The 17,947-nt window shown below is 49.8% G+C and overlaps 1 protein-coding gene across 1 annotated transcript in view; it reads left to right on the top strand.

Annotated features, from left to right (window-relative positions):
- The window catches only part of LOC126535372 (bumetanide-sensitive sodium-(potassium)-chloride cotransporter-like), a 139,147-nt gene that overhangs the window by 102,541 nt on the left and 18,659 nt on the right, over positions 1-17,947 (top strand). The window contains exons 5-11 of the mRNA XM_072286445.1: positions 7,360-7,459; positions 8,783-8,894; positions 10,507-10,641; positions 11,531-11,637; positions 11,832-12,028; positions 12,851-13,117; positions 16,258-16,372. Coding sequence (XP_072142546.1) covers positions 7,360-7,459; positions 8,783-8,894; positions 10,507-10,641; positions 11,531-11,637; positions 11,832-12,028; positions 12,851-13,117; positions 16,258-16,372 — 1,033 coding nt within the window. The remainder of the gene's footprint in view (positions 1-7,359; positions 7,460-8,782; positions 8,895-10,506; positions 10,642-11,530; positions 11,638-11,831; positions 12,029-12,850; positions 13,118-16,257; positions 16,373-17,947) is intronic.

Below are 17,947 nucleotides of genomic sequence, written 5' to 3'. Positions count from 1 at the left end.
GAGGGACGAAAGCCAACACAAAGCGTGGTGATCAGTGATGACTGTGAATTGGCGGCCGTACAATTAAGGGCGGAATTTACCCACTGCCCGAACGAGAGCCAGACACTCGCGTTCGGTGACAGGATAATTGCTCTCCGCCGAGGAAAGAAGGCGGCTGACGTAGGCAATAACACGTTCTCGCCCTTGTTGTTTCTGTGCCAAGATAGCGCCAATACCGTGGCCACTGGCATCGGCACGGACTTCTGTTGGAGCTGACGCATAAAAGTAAGCGAGAATGGGCGGGGACGTAAGCAGCCCAGTCAGCTCGGTGAAAGCACCAGCTTGCTCAGAGCCCCAAATGAATGCGCCGTCTTTCTTGAGGAGCTGAGTGAGAGGGCGCGCAACGTTCGCAAAATTTCGGACAAACCGACGGAAGTAGGAGCAAAGGCCCAAAAAGCTGCGAACATCCTTGGCACATGTTGGCACGGGAAAGTTTTTCACTGCCCGTATTTATCGGGATCAGGGCGTACACCAGAAGAATCGACGAGATGCCCGAGCACAGAGATTTCCCGACGACCGAAGTGGCACTTGGACGAATTTAATTGTAGGCCCACCTGACGGAAAACAGTAAGGTTTTCAAACGGTAAGGTTTTCAAAGTTCGCTGCCAATGATGCCTTTGAAGTAGCAGATGACTGATGGTGAGCAAGACGGGTGTGTGTGCTCTGTTTTTAGGGAAGATTACTTTTACTAGGAGCTTATGGTCTCCGCAACATAATAATTTTTGTGAATGTGTTGGAATAAAGTAAATGTGAATGAGCCAGTCATGGTCACGTGGAGAAAGGCTTGTTTACTTGTTACGTACGCACCGCACTCAATTTTGAGTTTCCGAGTCGCGTTCTGCAGTATGTCTTCATTGCATTAAGATGAAGTAAGCGGCAAAGCCAACTTTCAGGACTGCTAAAAATTTATGCAACAAAGCCAACTTTCAAAGAGACCTTCATTGCCAAAGCAAATATGCTTATAGTTGTTTACGCCATGAAGCAACCTCGCCCTGCACGACTAGGCAAACATACAGACACTCGAGGTGCGTTATCACCCTCAGCGGCGCCATGCTCTTCTGAGTGTAACGACGCATACGCGGCCCGCTTGCCGTGTGTTCGAGGAGGTCGCTTGATCTGCTGCGATTGCCGGCATCTCTCTCCTCCATCGGTGCCAGGGTTCATGAAGGGCGATCATGCGAGGGCCGAGGAGGCTGGTGGCGGCTTGACGCGCGCCGTCTTTCAGCGCGCCGTGTTGATGATCACGTGATCTGCTCTATTTTGAGAAGGCCCGGCACAGTGTAAATGGTGAAGCGGCACCACGGAACGTTCTCTTCGGGATAAGCACGCGCCCTCCCCGCTCTGTCGGCATTGCTCATCCCACTGGCTTTGTGACCGCGATTGCTCGCTATCGTTGACTGGACTCTGTTCATGCGTGTCTTCGAAAGCGTGACATCATGCTTGTTAGTTAGCAAGCGAATGTTTAATTTATACTGCGGATAAAGCAACGGGCCCTACTTCGTGTAATAGTTTTATATCTTGCTATCGCTGTTAATGCTTCGCCTCTCGGGTGAAAACGCGATTTTTTTTTTCATTCAAATTATTTCGGGTTTCGAAGAACACGCACACAAGTTTCTCTAGCTTTACGTTTTCAGCACCTTGGTGGTGGTTCTTGAAACAGCTTGTTTGTCTTGTTACCTTACTTGAAGGTGTTGCCGTGCGCTAACAACAGTTAAGACGCTGCTCCGCTATCGCATTACTGAGTTCTATTTGGGGCTCCGCTCAAACGTAAGCGTTAAAATGTGCGTTCTGGAACGGAAATCTTTCTAAAGTCAGAGCATATGCCTTTGCCTAAAGAGCTGATATCGTGATGATCTTTCGCTTCAGGGAAGGTTTGAAGAAACTTTGGTAATTATCCAGGCCGACAGTTCTTTCGGCGTGCACAAGCTGAGGGGGGGGGGGAGGAAAGAGAAAAGTAGAAGGCAGGGAGGTTAACCAGAATAACGTCCGGTTGGCTACCCTACACCGGGGGAATGGGAAAGGGGAAAACAAAGATCACAGGGAGAGAGAGGAGGGAAGGAAAGAAGGAAATTGCGGCGAGTTCGCTGACGCGAGTGGTCTTACAGAAATCGCGTTAATAGTCACAGATGGTCGCACAAACCCGTCGTCCTTAAGAAACACAAAAGCGCCTTCACCGCTTTATGGGCCGACGGGCGATGGGGGCGGTGTCCTAGCAGCACCTGCACAGAAAGCGGCCGATTGTCCAGTTTTTGGAAAGCTTTGGCAAGTTCTTGTCTCTCTGAGGCATATCTTGGACAGTGGCACAGCAGGTGGTCGATGTTTTCTTCGGTGCCACAGACCTCGCAAGCTGCACTGTCAGCCATTCCAATTAATGTAGAGTATGCCTTTGTGAAGGCCACTCCTAACCAAAGGCGACAGAGAAGCGTAGCTTCACGTCGAGGAAGTCCGAGTGGAGGTCGGAGTTGCAGGGAGGGGTTTAGTCGATGCAGTCGCGTGAGTCGTAAGTTTGGTGAGTTCCACTCGGTCACTGTGAGACTGCGTGCCAGGTGTCGAAGCTGCTTTGCAGCATCAGTCCTCGAAAGCGGAATTGAAACGCTGTGCTCTCCTTGATGTGCTGTGCGAGCAGCGTTATCGGCGGAATCATTGCCACTGATTCCACAGTGACCAGGTATCCATTGAAAAACGACCTCGTGACCTTTTTGTTGGACATCATGGTAAAGTTTCACAACTTCGTATGTCAATTGGTCATGACATCCGTGTCGGAGAACTGACTGCGTGCCCTGTAGTGCTGGTTTTGAATCGCAGAACACAGCCCATTTTCTAGGTCTTTCAGAATCAATGAATTCCAGTGCTCGACGCAGGGCCGTTAGTTCTGCCGCCGTTGAGGTCGTGATATGCGATGTCTTGAACCGCAGTGTCATTCCTCGCGTTGGTATAACCACGGCACCAGAAGAACTGCACGACGTAGTCGATCCATCGGTATAGATGTGCACGTGGTTGCTGTACTTTTCGTGCAGAAGAAGTAAGCTCAGCTGTTTTAGAGCAGGGGCCGGTAGATCTGTCTTCTTCTGTAGTCCCGGAATCATTAGATGTACTTGTGGACGGCTCAAACACCACGGAGGAAACGCTGGCTTGGCCGCAGGTGCGTACCCTGAAGTAAACGACGCACGATGTGCACTGACAATACTGCTAAATGTCGAGCAGGGCCTTGCAGCAGTGAGGCTCGCCAAGTGGTGGGAAGGGGTCCTAGCATAATGCCTGAGATGCATACGCATTGTCTCAACGGTAATGTGCGTCGTGATTGGGTTATCCTGCGCAAGGGCAATGGTTTCAGCCGTTGATGCACTGCGTGGTAAGCCAAGACATATCTTAAGTGCTTGGGCTTGAATACTCTGAATCGTAGGCAGGTTAGTCTTGCATGTGTTGGATAATGCAGGCAGGCTGTATCGCAGGAATCCAACGAACAACGCCATGTAAAGCTGTAACATAGCCTGTATAGATACTCCCCAACTTTTTCCTGCAAGGAACCTGAACAGGTGACAGATAGCAGTCAGCCGCTTTTTCACGTAATTGACGTGCGGAGTCCAAGACAGGTCTCTGTCAATTATGACTCCCAAGAATCTGTGACTTCTGCTGTATGGTATAAGTTGTCCGTTAATAGATATGCCGTAACCAGACATTGGCTTCCTCGTGAATGCCACCATTGCGCACTTTCCGCACGAAATTTCAAGTCCTTGTTCACGAAGGTATAGCAAGATGTCATTGTGGCTGCCTTCTGAAGCCGAGCGCGAAGCTGAAGTCGTGTCACACCTGATGCCCAAATGCAGATGTCGTCCGCATAGATGGAAAGTCCTACCGTGCTTGGCAGGTTGTAAACTAATCCACTGAGGGTGAGATTGAAAAGAGTCGGGCTAAGCACTCCTCCTTGAGGGACTCCTCGGCTACCGTAATGCTCGGATGTCGGGCCATTTTCTGTGTGCACGTAGAATGGTCTCCTCTGTAAGTAGTTGCACACCCACATATACATCTTACCACCAAGTCCGACGGCTTCTAACGTGCTAAGGATGGCTTCATGGGTGACAGTATCATAAGCTCCTTTAACATCTAGAAACAGAGCAGCAGATAGTCGCTTACAGGCCTTTTGGTGTTGCACATAGGTTACCAAGTCAACAACACTGTCTGTTGACGAATGGCCCCGTCTGAATCCGGCCATAGCATCTGGATAAATTTCATAGTATTCTAAATACCATTCCAGACGTGTTAAAATCATTCTTTCCATTGTTTTTCCGACACAGCTGGCTAGTGCGATCGGACGGTATGAGGAAATGTCCAAAGGCGACTTGCCAGCTTTGAGAAGTGGAATGAGGCGAGTTGACTTCCACTCTTGCGGAACTGTACCCGTCTGCCAGGAGTCGTTGTACAGGAGCAAGAGTGCCTGCCGAGCTTGGTCTCCTAGGTTACACAGGGCACGGTATGTAATGCCGTCAGGTCCTGGCGCTGAAGAACGCCTGCACAAAGCCAGCGCAGCTTCTAGTTCTTCCATAGAAAAAGGGCATTCCATGCGGGGATCGCGTGGAAACAGTGGGTGGTCGAGCGTTCCCGTACCCGTTCCATCGGAATTTGCCTCGCCAGCAATCTTTCTGCAGAAAGATTCAGCGACGTCAATATCACTACATTGTAGATAAAGTGCCAGAGATTTAAACGGGTGGTGCTGACCAGAGGTTGTGCGAAGTCCACGAACAGTCCTCCATATAAGCGACAATGGCTTTCGCGGATCCAGGGACTCGCAAAAGGATACCCATTGTCGCGAAGCCAGCTTGTTCATTTGACGCTGTATTTTCTTCTGTGTTCGTCTAGCCAATCTCAAGTCATGATTGGACCTCGTGCGTCTGTATCTTCGCTCCGCACGACGGCGAATTGCTCGAAGTTTTGCTAGTTCGATGTCGAAATCGGTGCGGGAAGAACTCCTCGAAAGCAAATGCGTGGTCGTTTGTATGGCATCCTTTATCGCGCCCTGTAGGTTACACGAGGTGCCGTCACGACAACAGTCTTCCATTATTATTTTGTATTTAGGCCAATCGGTGCACTGGATGGTTCTGGAGGACTTGGAGCTAGTCAAACCTTCGATCATTAAATAGGTTGGGATGTGGTCGCTGCCCCGTGTTTCTAAATCCGAAAACCAGTGCACTCTTCTCGAAAGCGAACGTGAAACGAAGGTTAAGTCCAAGCAGCTGCTATACGCTGATCCACGCAGATAAGTAGGGCTTCCATCATTTGACAAGCAAAATTCGTTTTCAGAGGCAAAGGACACCAACGCTCTGCCTCTAGAATTAACTTTGGAGCTTCCCCATAGGTAATGGTGGGCGTTAAAGTCACCAGTGAGCACCCACGGCTGTGGAGTCGATGTTAAAATTCCCCGTAGGCGCTCACAATCTAGACGGCTTGCTGGAGTTAAATAGGCTCCAAGGAAAGGAAGGCTCCAAGGCTCCAAGTATTGTGAACGTGAGCTTTTTCTTTTTCACTGTTAAGCAAACGTATTGATTTGCTTCGTCAGGAGGCACTGGGTGATGTACATAAGTCAAGTCACGGCGTATAAACACAACAACCTTGCTGCACTCTCCGTGGGTAGAGGACATAAAGCACTCATACCCGGACAGTCTGATAGGAGCTGACAGGTTGGGCTCGCAAATAACGATAATGGGGAACTGGTGCGTAAAGACAAACTGTCTAAAGTCGGGCATGCGTGACTTAAGCCCTCTGGCGTTCCACTGAAGGACAGATGCATTCTTGACTTCCTCTTGAAACGACGGCATCTCTCGGGCCGTGGTTTTACCCTAGAGCCGCAAGCACCGGACTCAAGGTGTCCAGCACCTGCAGTGCGCTCTGTGCCGACGGGGTTTTCATGCTGCTCAGTAGAATGCGCATGGCGTCCATAAGTGACTTCAGCATCACTATGACTTGGCGATCCTCAGTCGTCGGCCCATCCGCGCTTCGTGGGGATATTGAGGGCGGCGCATTTTGATGTGACTCCGAGGCAGGTTGTGTTTGTGGAAGTGTAGACCACTCTTCAGGGGGCGAGAGTGTTGCCCCAGTCTTCGTTTTCGCACTGTCGCTCTTTGTGGAAGTTGGCGTTGATACGGTAGCCGCTTTGCCGGAAGATGGTGTATATCTTTCAGTAGACGTGACTCTTCGTGCTGCTCTTCGGTGCCGATGTCGTCGTCGCCTGAGAGAAGCGGCAGCCTCTCTGTGTGTTGAATGGTCCCGTACCATACGTTTAAGTATTGCTCGCTCGTTCCTCACCCGCGGGCAATCATTCGATGAGGCCTCATGAGTACCATGGCAGTTAGGGCACTTTAACACAGTTGCGCGACAGGCATCTGCTGAATGAGATTCGGCGCAACGTGGGCACACGAGGTTATTCCTACAGACACCTTTTACGTGCCCCATCTTGCAGCATTTGTAGCATTGCAGGGGCTTCGGTACGTATGGGCGGACTGCATGGCGGACGTGGCCAACTTTGACGTGTGAGGGAAGGCTGTCTCCATCAAACCACAGCTTCAGGCAACGGGTGCTGCCAAGTCTTGCGATGTGCGTGATAAGAGTGCCTTCTGTAGTTGGCTTTATTAATATCGGTAAGTCGTCGGTTGGTATAGAAATATCGACATCATAAATGACGCCGATAGTGCCACTGCAGCCAGTAGGAATCATGGATCGCACTTGCACTTTGTCGATCTTCGTTACGTGCCGCAGGTTTTGCAGTGCACTACGGTGTAGAACATCTACTGCAAGGACATTCTTCCGTGCGTTTATTCTCACGTCCTTTATCTCGTTTGGCGCGATTCCCTCAAGAAACGCAGAAAGGACTTGCCTGTTTAGGAGTCGCAGATTTGACACTGGGTCCACAGGCATGAAGAGCATAGTGTACGGCCAGCGCTGTTGTGTTGTCTTCACGGTGGAGACACTTGGTGACGATGACCTCCGTAGCAGTCTTCTTTTTGTGGTTCGGCTCATGACAAGCGTGAAATCGTCGTCCGACGAGTCGACGCCATCCGAGTACAACTCGGTTGCCTCGCTGTCCGTGTCACTTGACGCATTGCCACGTTTTCTGGACGTGACCCCACGTGATGGCTTGGCTCCAGGAAGGTCTTCGAGGGCTTCTTCGTCCATTACCGCAACACGGGAGCGGCAGCTCCCACAGTTTGGAAAGAAACAAATCGAGACAAAGGTACAAGCGTTCTATGATAGAAACACTTCGTCGTCGTCTCCGCACAAACTGAAGGTGTCAAAAGTGTGAGTCACCTCTTTTTTTCGTGATCGCAGACGTAAACTGGGGATCCTCGACGCAAGCGCAGATATACAAGGACGCTCTAAACGCCGTCTACCGCCTGCAGACAGTTCAGGAACATGTCAAGAACTACAGGTATGAACTCCGGCTTTGCACGATGCTGGCTCGATTTTTTGTACTCTCCAGGTTAATTACTGTCGCACCGATGCGTCAATTTATTTCGATATAAGGTGTGCAACACTCAAATTTTACATTTCACCGTTGTAAAGTTCTGCTGTTTTATGCGTCGTGGGGCCGCCGAGTGACTTCTGTGTAAATGTATAAAGCGCTGCATCATCATTTCAGAGCTGCAGGTAGTAGATGTATGTTTCTGCCGCTCTGATAACTAGTGGACTGCTGTTAATATTTAGTACTGGTTGCTAATCAGAACTGTTGTCGAAACTAACGTTATTGCAGAGAACCTGAGGAAAGGTAGTGCGTCGGGCTGCTAGTGACTCCATCTGTAAAGTTCCTCTGAAGCATTTCGCCTCATGTGAAATTTCACCACGAGAACACCACACAACACAACTGCGGGTTTGAATCACTTCCTCAAGCGAATGTAGGGTATGATCGAAAATCCGGACTCCTAAATGCAAGCACCAGTGCATGGCGCATTGATCGCGATGGATCGCTTATTCATGTATTTAGTGGAACTCTCGGATATATAGGCTAATGCAGAGAGAGAGAGAGAGAGAGAGAGAGAGAGATGCTAGTTTTCTTGGCAAAACAAAGGCTATATAATTTGTTTACATGCATAGAACCACATTTCCAGCTAAGTTCGGCTGACGCGAAGGGCGTAAAATCCCTGTAATCCCTGTAAATCCGAGATCGTTCAAACTGCCGCTCAATTTTTTTCGAAGTTGTCATCGTTGAGTGTCGCGCTTGAGCTCAAGACGATCTGACCGAGCAGGTAGGCGTGTGCGATCGTGGGGGCGCGATCGTGCTGCTCGCTCTGTCGATCTACGGAACTTTATTGGCCCTTGTGACCTCCTCCTGCCTCACCTAACCACGTGATAGCGCCATTAGCATATCCTCGGCGGAATTGTTTCACTGTACCACTTGTCGAAATTCGACCTTCGTGAGCTATTTGTAAGCTACTGAAGATATTAATATTGCCAGAGCTGCACATTTGCTCATATGGTCTCGATTATCGCAGGCGTCGATCGGTTTACTCCTTCGCCCACAGGCGGCGCGATTACCCCCAGGTCGCCCGATGGCTTCTCGGCGCGCCGTATTTTGAAACACTTGAGCTATGCGCAATGAAAAGACCTCGGATGTTTGATTCAAATATAAGAAAGTGAAACGTTAGAAGGAAAGGAAAAATTGCTGCAAGAAGCATGTTCCGCGACGATGTTGCTTTTACAAACGGTCTCGTAGTAGAAGCTAAGTTTCGTGCGGTGTTTCTCGTGGCTGCTGCAGGCCCCAGATCCTGGTGCTGACCGGCGACCCCAGCCACCGTCCGCCTCTGGTGGACTTCGCCTACAGCATCACCAAGAAGCTCTCGCTGCTTATCTGCGGCAACGTCACGCCCGTGAGTAACCCTGAGTGTGGGCCCCACATTCGCCTGCGGAACGGGGTTGCCTTCCAGGTGCCTGACGTCACACGATTAACGCAGTGCAATTAAATACTAAAATGGCGTGGACCACACTAAATGTTCGTTACACCGAGAACCCTAAGCTGAGTCGCTACAAACACAACCGGATGACACAGCGTTGTTTCAACGCTGCACGATCGATTTGTTTGGCCGCGGCTGTACATTACGAAGTGCCAGTAATAAGCTCGTCGTCAATAAAGCTGACGGCAGCCTGAGTATAACACAACTAAAATACAGCGAGAGACAGGAGGAACAGGCCTGTCAGGTTTCAGCTTTACTTTAGTTTTAGCTTACCATCGCCGCATACGCATACGTTATTACATAGGGACGTGCCAGAGTCGCAGTGTCCGAGGGAGCTCCTGTCAGTGTACGATAAACAAACTTACATGAACAGCCAAAAATAGAGCAACAGATTAGAAACAGGCTAGGACGATACTCAAATATGCACGGTGCATGGTCAACATTCTTTTAATAAATATGGCGGTACAAGAAAATGAATTTCAGAATACAACGAACACAGTAATACAATACGCGTTCAAAGAAGCAGCAACCATTTCAGTTCTTGACGTTCAGTGAGACAACAAAAGTATGCAGAACAAAATTCTCACTACAAGGTAGGAAAAAACACATACATCATAATACTCGTAGGTAGACCAAGCAAAAGTGCTTACAGGGGGGAAAAAGAAAAGATAGGAAAGAAAGCATTAGTTCCGAATCGCAATCGCACGTCGCGTAAAGCATTCAGTCAGGATGCCTGAAATGTTTGCCTACTTGAGGCAAACGAGACATGTCTCCTGTGGTCCTTCCTTTTGTGCTGCCTAATCATGAAGACCCAAAGTCGTTCGTTGCGCAAGCAGGCGCGAGCGACACTAATCTCAATGCGCTACGGTGTGGCATTCCTGGTGCGAACATTAATCGCCAGTCGCGGTTGGTTGCACGACGTGTGTCAATCGCCGGTGTGGATTCACCTTTAAAGACCGAATGTAACGAAGTTTTGCACCGCATAGGATGCCTAGTTTCAAATAGCGTAGGTAGCATCCTCCGTGCAAGATATTACGTTTGAAATACCAGTGGATGCACCACGAGAAACTCGCATAACAAGACCGTTTTAATTACCAAAATAAGATTTTTAAAAAAGCTACGCTGTCATTACCGCTCGCCGGAAATGATGCACTACCCAGATCGTTGAGAATCAGCGCGGCACATTGGCATAACCTCCGAGATTACAGGGCGGCGCCCGCGGAACGCTGGGAATCTCGAAGGCGATGTAATAGGACTTGCATTACATCCACTAACCACCAAGTGCATGCGTGGTTGTGCTTCGGCACTATTCAAAAGCTGTTAACGGGAAAATTAGATAGCTACCACACCCACAGATTTGCCACGATTGCTACAATGGTGTCTGTTACTCTTTCGTAACCATTTTAGCCTAAGTGAAAGTTCGTTGCAGTTAGCCCGCGAGAAGTCGGCCGTGTGTCCAGCACCTTAGCTTCCCGTTCGCTCCGTTCTCCGACTGTGGCGTCTGCAGCTCCTTGTTTGCCTCTTGCAGCACCGCCTCACGTTCCGGTCGCGCACTGCTCTCACCAACCGCGCCAACGCATGGCTCGAGCGCCGCAAGGTCAAGGCCTTCTACACACTGGTGCGCGACGAGGACTTCACGCACGGCGTGCGATCCCTGCTGCAGGTGTGTCGCCACTTCTCTCTGGACGCGGGAACGGAACGCGCGCGCCCTCACGTGTCGCGCGCAGTGATCTCTCCAACTGTCTAATATCTCATTTTCAGCAAAAAAAAAAGAAAAAATCCTATTTAGGTATTTATTCTTTTTCGACCCACTGCCGCCCGATTCATGGCCAATCCCCCGTAGTGGGTTGTTATTCTAACATTCGCGACACCGCAGCGGCACCGAACCGAAAGATCGCAGACGCATTTCTTTGGCCCACCTCGCAGGCAAAAAAAGATTTCGTCGTCTCGCACCGACGAGATGAGGGAAGAGGAACGTGCAAAGCTTGATGTCGAAGGTTGGGAAGAGCCAGTGACGTCAATGCAAAGCCAACCATGTTTGGGGGAAAAGTGGCGAAAGGCGTCGCTACTAGTTGATTGTGCGCTTAAAATGGCGCAAGCAGAAGGGCTGAGTTGTTAGTTAAAATCGCCGCTAAGGCATCTTATACAGCAGCCGTGAGTGGTCCGACCGCTTGCATATCGCTTTCGTATAAGTATCTCTTAAATATTCGCTACAGCTCTGATTTATGTGTGACAACGGCAAGCCTGCCATATGATGCAATATTGCTTTTATTCTAATGAATTAACTACCGAATGAAACGCGATGTAGTTCATGCTCTGAATCACCACTGCCATTCCGAGCAATCCTTAGCGGGCACCGTTACCCAAGGCGCAGGAGTGTAAGGCTTCGTTCAAAGGAAGGAAAGGTTTGATTTAAAACTACAAAAAGTACAAATTTATTTGTCACTTTAACGTTACAGCATCGCTACTCGCGCCACCGCTGTTACTATCGCATCATAGGCAGGTTGCACCTTGGAAATGTTAATCACTGGCTCTCTCTCTTCTCCGTTCAGTCTTCAGGACTTGGCAAGCTCCGTCCCAACGTCGTGCTGATCGGCTACAAGTCCAACTGGCAAACATGCGACCGCCAGGAGGTGCTCAAGTACTTCACCGTCATCCAGTGGGTATAGAGCGCATTGGGCGTTTGATTTTTTCTTCCCCCTTCGGCAGCAGGGGCAGCGCGGTTCCCCGGTTTATTACGGTTCCCGCATTGAAAGAGCGTCGGTAACAGGAACTATAGCCCTGCAACAAGTAACCTGCGTGTTGCATTATTGTGAGCATCGTAACACACCTCCTTGCCTCGGCATCTCGCAGCGACGTGCTGGACCTGTACATGTCCGTGTGCATCTTGCGGCTTCCCGAGGGCCACGACTACTCCGAGTACGCCGACCAGGACGCGACGGTCGCCGCCAACGGCAAGAAGCCCGACATGCTGACCGTTCCCGGAATTGAGCGCGAGAACTCGTCGGGGGCCTTCCCGCGAAACATCTCCAGCGCACAGCTCTCCATGGGTGAGACACGAATGACTGCAGCAAGATCTCTCTCGTTCACAGCCTTACGCTTGCGAGGGCAGTGGCAGCGAGGCCATTCTGTGCGTACGCACCCTTTCGGCGGATTAGCGGACGTGCATACCTTGGTTGTGTTTCTAGAATAGCCTAGGGACTTCTGTCGGAGCAGTAATCACCTCGTCTAGGTGCGATTGCATCTAGTTTAGGCTTGAAGCAATCGAGATAGTACGAGAGGCCCTTGCTTGAGTAGGTTTGTTTTGTTCCTCGTCCGATCTCGCGACTATGCAGCATTGCTTAGAGAGACGCATTAGAGAGACGCATTAGAGAGACACATTAGACAACAGAGAGACACATTAGAAAAACACGCAGCGCTAGGTCCATGTCTATGCCTCTTTCCTTCTGCCTGCGCTATAGGTATAGCTATAGTTATGTGTATCTATAACTCCAAGTTGGCAGCACCATGGACGTGCCCGACGACATTCCGTGCTATGTGTGACGCACTGCTATACATGACGAAAATGAGACGCGCGTTCTCGCACAGCCGTGGTTCTCGCCGTTGCTGCGCTGCACCGCGAGTTGCAACCGTGCAACATCCGTTCCAGGCGACGACGCTTCAGATAAGAAAAGAGCGTAGACACGAGAGAAGTACAAGGGGGGCACAATGCAGTGTAATCGTGGCTTACTTTGGCAGTCGTCTTCGATGGTTTTTGGCGCCAAACTGCTTTCCTACTGTTCGGCTCCTCCCCGTGCACGAAACGGTAGTTTCTCGCTTTGCTGCGTTACGCGTACAAGTCTCGACGAGGCGGCACGAACGTCGTCGCACAGGTGGCAGCTCCCGGGGGCCCTCGCCGCCGGCGACTCCGCTCATGGGCCGCGCGGTGGGCATGCCGGGCGACGCCTTGGAGAAGGCGCCGCTGGCCGAGCCCGAGCCGGCCTCGGTGGTGGTCAACGTGATGCCCCAGCACCACCAGGGCGCCGAGGACACGAACAAGACGTCCGACGAGCCCAAGGAGCTGCCGCTGGCCGTCAACCAGTTTCTGCGCAAGCAGAGGAAAGGAACCATCGACGTCTGGTGGCTGTACGACGACGGAGGTGAGCACGGAAAGTGGTTCGTACGTCGAAACGGTTACGGTGGTCGGGACGATGCATATTCGTTAAAATGTGGATGGCTCGTCGGTCTGCGAAGGTAACGGGTTTGGGGAAACTGGAGGTGTCGACAGGGCCAGCTTTCGTGGAACGCTCACCCCGCTTGATTGCGTACGTACACGATGCGGAGGATGCTCGATTCCGCAGCCAAGGCGTGAAGCCTTCTCGGGACGCTTTTATTTTCAGCGAGAGCACACGCCTTGCTTGTGAGCCTTGCTCAGCGGCGCCACAGAAGCGGCAGCACGTGAATTCGTGCTCAAGCACAACAGTCCAAAGATTAATAAAAAAACTTTATCGCTGTAAGTGGGGGAATAAACATTTCGAACCTTGTGCGAGTGTGGCTTGGTATTTTGAAGATGCGATGTATGGATTGGAGATTACTTCGCAAGATTGCAAATATTTAATTAGGCGTGGTAATCAGAGTGGGTTCTTATAAAGTCGGCAGATAAATGTTCGCGTGTGCAGCGCGTGTCGCTGAATGACGTAGACCTACAACGCACGCATGTCTTAAATGTTCCTTTACGCGCGTAGCCCGTAACCTAGGCTACCTGCAGTCGTACGTTGGACAGGAAGCCCTCTGCACGCGCAAATGCAGCACGTCAAGCGTTTGAACGTAAATGTCGCCGTATGGTCGGCCGTACTTATATGTCAGCGACGAAATTCATTATCAATATTTTTTTTACAGCGATGGCATCTTAGCCGTTAGATAATCCCTTTTCCAATGCGATGGAAATAACCGAAGTCGATTACAGAGGTTTCGCGAGGTAACGTTGAGCTTCCTTAACCGTAGCGCGTTTACACAATAGTCTTAGCATGTGGTCTTACCATCATATAAGTAAACTGCGGGTGCAGCACTTCACAGTGCATTGCTCACGGTAGCGATTTCGGTGGATGTGACCATTCCAGTAAATAATTTGATGCCGAAAACAAGTTATAGCGAATGCGCTCCCTTGGCCTGCTGACGTTGCCGTGAAGGCAACACGAACTCTGTGACTTAATGATCCACGGTTCGTATGTTTCGACAACTCAGTTTACATTAGCCGGATTTCGGGTATTTAATTCTGTAGGAGTACGGCGCGCCCTCGTCATCTCTACCGTCGCAATTTCGTACATTTGCATTTGAAACCGTTAGCTTGTTTGTATTGTCAGTAGGAAAATTACAACAGGTGCTGGTGTACGGCCTAAGGTTATATGCCATGCTCTGGTTCAGTGAGCAAATATACCCGCCATGGTTGCTCAGTGGCTATGGTGTTGGGCTGCTGAGCACGAGGTCGCGGGATCGAATCCCGGCCACGGCGGCCGCATTTCGATGGGGGCGAAATGCGAAAACACCCGTGTACTTAGATTTAGGTGCATGTTAAAGAACCCCAGGTAGTCGAAATTTCCAGAGTCCTCCACTACGGCGTGCCTCATAATCAGAAAGTGGTTTTGGCACGTAAAACGCCATAATTTATTTTATTTTAGTGAGCAAATAGTTGTCCGGGTCTGCGTCTGCGAAGAAACTTCGTTGAATGGCATCCTATAAAATTAAGCAGGACATATTCCAGAGTGTATGTACTAACGCGGAAAAAAAGAAAGAAAAAAGTAACGTAACGCGAATGGGACAGGTAAACAATGAACAAAGAAAATACCAAAATTTGTTCAGGGATAATACATAAGTGTCTAATTAGCTATATCCTACAAAATGAAAATGGTTATGATGCTTTGAGGTTCTGATGAATAATCTGGGAACGCACTCACAAAAACCTTTTACGCTAGATTTGTTCGTACGAGAAAATTTCAGCAAATCCCGATGCTGCACATATTATTAGTGAAGGCTACCGGCCAATGGCAAATAGTTCTTATGAACACCAAGTTTTGTCAATTCAGCCCCTATTTTTTTACTTAAGCAGAATCGCTCGATTTCGGTGCTGATTTATACTTTCACGTTCAGGTTTCATTTGTTCGCCATGGCACTATATAGTGGGAAAAGGCAGCTCTGAATTTCAGGACTTATGCGTAGACTCCGTGAGTATACTTTTCGCAGACGCCGCATTACCCAAAGTTTTTGCGTCGATAGTAGGTTCGGCTTGCACCTGCGCAAAGTTGCTGTTTAGTCTACTGTCATTTCCTTTTTATTACGACAGCAATTGTACGACCGTCGCAAGAACGCCGTCGGCGCTGCTGTCCATGGTCGTTATGTCCCGCTAGACGGTGCATGGGCGGCTCGTGCGCTAAACAGTGACCTTATCGTGCGCGCCCTTGAGTTTCTTGCAATAATTGTGTGCGGAGGGTTTAGACTCTGGTTTAGAGGGCCCCCAGACTCGCGGTGTGCGTTTGGCTGCAACAACGACGAAGCGAAGTGGGTGCACCGTCAACGCATACGCTCAACGGCCTCGGTGGCGGAGCCAGGTCGGTGTTCTGCTGCCTTGCGCTGATGGCGTGAGCGTCGTGCGCAGGCGCAATGCAAGCACTACCGTAGCGTTCATGTTGAGTGAGGCTGCTGTGTGTATGCACTGCTCAAAAGTCGAGCTAACTTTACCTAATACTTCGCTTGGCACCGACTAATGTGGATGGTTTCCCGTCCGTCTGGTATCTCCTGCACCACCCGACGCATTGCAACGCCTCTGGCGACGCTCCTTATCACGCCAGCATCGTGAGACGCCAGCATCGTGAGACGTGAGAGCAGTTGTCTCGCATGCTGCCTCGCGCCAACGTGACTCATCCGCGTGCGGTTTGAGCACCGCCCGAGGAGAGTCCAAGCGCAACGCCAAACCTCGCTGTCGCTGACAATGCTTCACTCTTTGGGCGAAAACTGCCAATTTTCTTTCTTATTATTCCTACACTTGAGTCAGGGAGAACAGTTAACTTCCCTTAGCCCTTTTCTTGGTTTCGTTGTGTGTTATACTCATGTGGTGGTCAAAACAAGATAAGGGTTCACAGAAATATGGAGACTTGAAAACCGATAGACAAACAGTGGTCGAAGAATAAGGGACGTGTCTCAGAGTGGGGCCAGCGTTTCGACAAGGGTACTTGCCCCTGCTGACTACTTGAGTGTGTGTGTGTCAGGCCCTTTTGTAACTTACATTGCCCGGCGGTCGCTGCAGGTCTCACGATGCTCATTCCGTACCTGCTGACCACACGCAACAACTGGAGCGCATGCAAGCTGCGCGTCTTCTGTCTGGCCAACAAGAAGGAGGAACTGGACCGAGAGCAGCGAAAGTAAGCATATATACCGCACTTCGAATCGCACCTGTTTTCAATCGACGGCCACCGCAAGAACTCATGGCGCTAGTGTCTATAGGCTAACCCCTACAGGAAGGCGGTTGAGCTACAGCCCGTGATAGGACTGTCGGCGCATTCTCTTCGTAAAAGCGCATATTTGTACTTGTAAAGGTAGCGGCCGCGATGTGACCTTAACTAACAGTGATGTACGAGTTTTGACATTGCGTTTATTTTTCGTTGGGTCTGAAGGTGACATCAGTCGAAAATAAACCTAGAGAAAATTCGCAGGTATAATTTTGCACTCCGGAGTCACGCTTTCAACGTTACGATTCTCGCTGCATACGTGCACACTGAACTGTCTTCATTTATTTCATGAAAGCGAAAATTGTGATCGTTAAATATTTCATTGCTGGAAATAGACGCTGTGAAGTCAGCAGACAGTGAGATAGAATCTGAAGTGCACATACAGTAAAGGAAGTCACACTTGCACTTTCAGTTAACACCACGGCCCAGTTAAGTGAACGAACTCTATGTGAGCCCCACTGTCATTCTCGCGGTTCTTGAGCGATTGGTACTTCGGAATGCCACCTATTATATGTATGAAGCTTTAAGCAATAATTAGTGTATAGCACCTCTGAATTCCCGCATAGTCCTGTTCTCCTTGAGTGAAACCATATTAAATAACGCACTTATCTGCTCTACTCGCCGTGACGGCGTATTGTATCTTTAGTGTTGCACTGCTGTGCTAGTTAGAGGGCGCGGGATCGAATCCCGGCCTAGGCCCCGCTTTTCGGTGGGGGCGAAATGCAAAAACGCCCGTGTACCGTGCATTGGGTGCACGCTGAAGAACTCCAGGTAATCCCACGCAGTGATATCGGAATTTTGGCACGTGAAACTCCAGAATTTAATTTTATGTAGTTATCTACTCGAAGTAAGATATATGATAAGTATCCGGGAGTTTTCTCGCGACTCTTGTAGGTCTACTATAGCGACAGAAGCTGCATCTCGGTCGTCGTCGTCATGCTGAACACGCTGGTTCTAGTCAGATAACCGAAGCACATCATTCTATAGAAACATTCTATTTATAGAAACATATAGTGACATACACGCATACTGATTAGTGTCATGTGGCCGCACTGGATGAACAAAAACTTGCGTTTACTTTAGTGGGCGCTTACCTTTCTCCATCAAGCCGTTTCGACAGGCAGAGACTGAGTGACATTATAGATGCGACACCTGGTCCATGGATTGTTGTTGGGGACTTCAACGCGCATCATTCACTTTGGGGAAGCAAGAAGATAAATTCGAAAGAAAGAAACCTCGTGTCCTTTGCTTGCGACCATGAACTTTGTTGTCTAAATGATGGTCCCACGTTTCTGCGCGGCCGGACGTACAGTAGTTGTTTAGACTTAGCATTTGTTTCGCGATGCCTCACTCGCTGCGTCCATTGGTTCACAGATATAGAAACCCACGGAAGCGACCACATTCCTACCTACCTGAAGATAAAAGGCCTCACCAAATCCGTTCCATCAAATTTTAAACAAACAATCGATTGGCCCGTGTTTAAATCAC

This window comes from Dermacentor andersoni, chromosome 2, assembly GCF_023375885.2.
Source record: "Dermacentor andersoni chromosome 2, qqDerAnde1_hic_scaffold, whole genome shotgun sequence".
NCBI lineage: Eukaryota > Metazoa > Arthropoda > Arachnida > Ixodida > Ixodidae > Dermacentor > Dermacentor andersoni.
The sequence above is the reverse complement of the archived record's forward strand: the minus strand, read 5'-3'. Positions and strand labels throughout refer to the sequence as shown.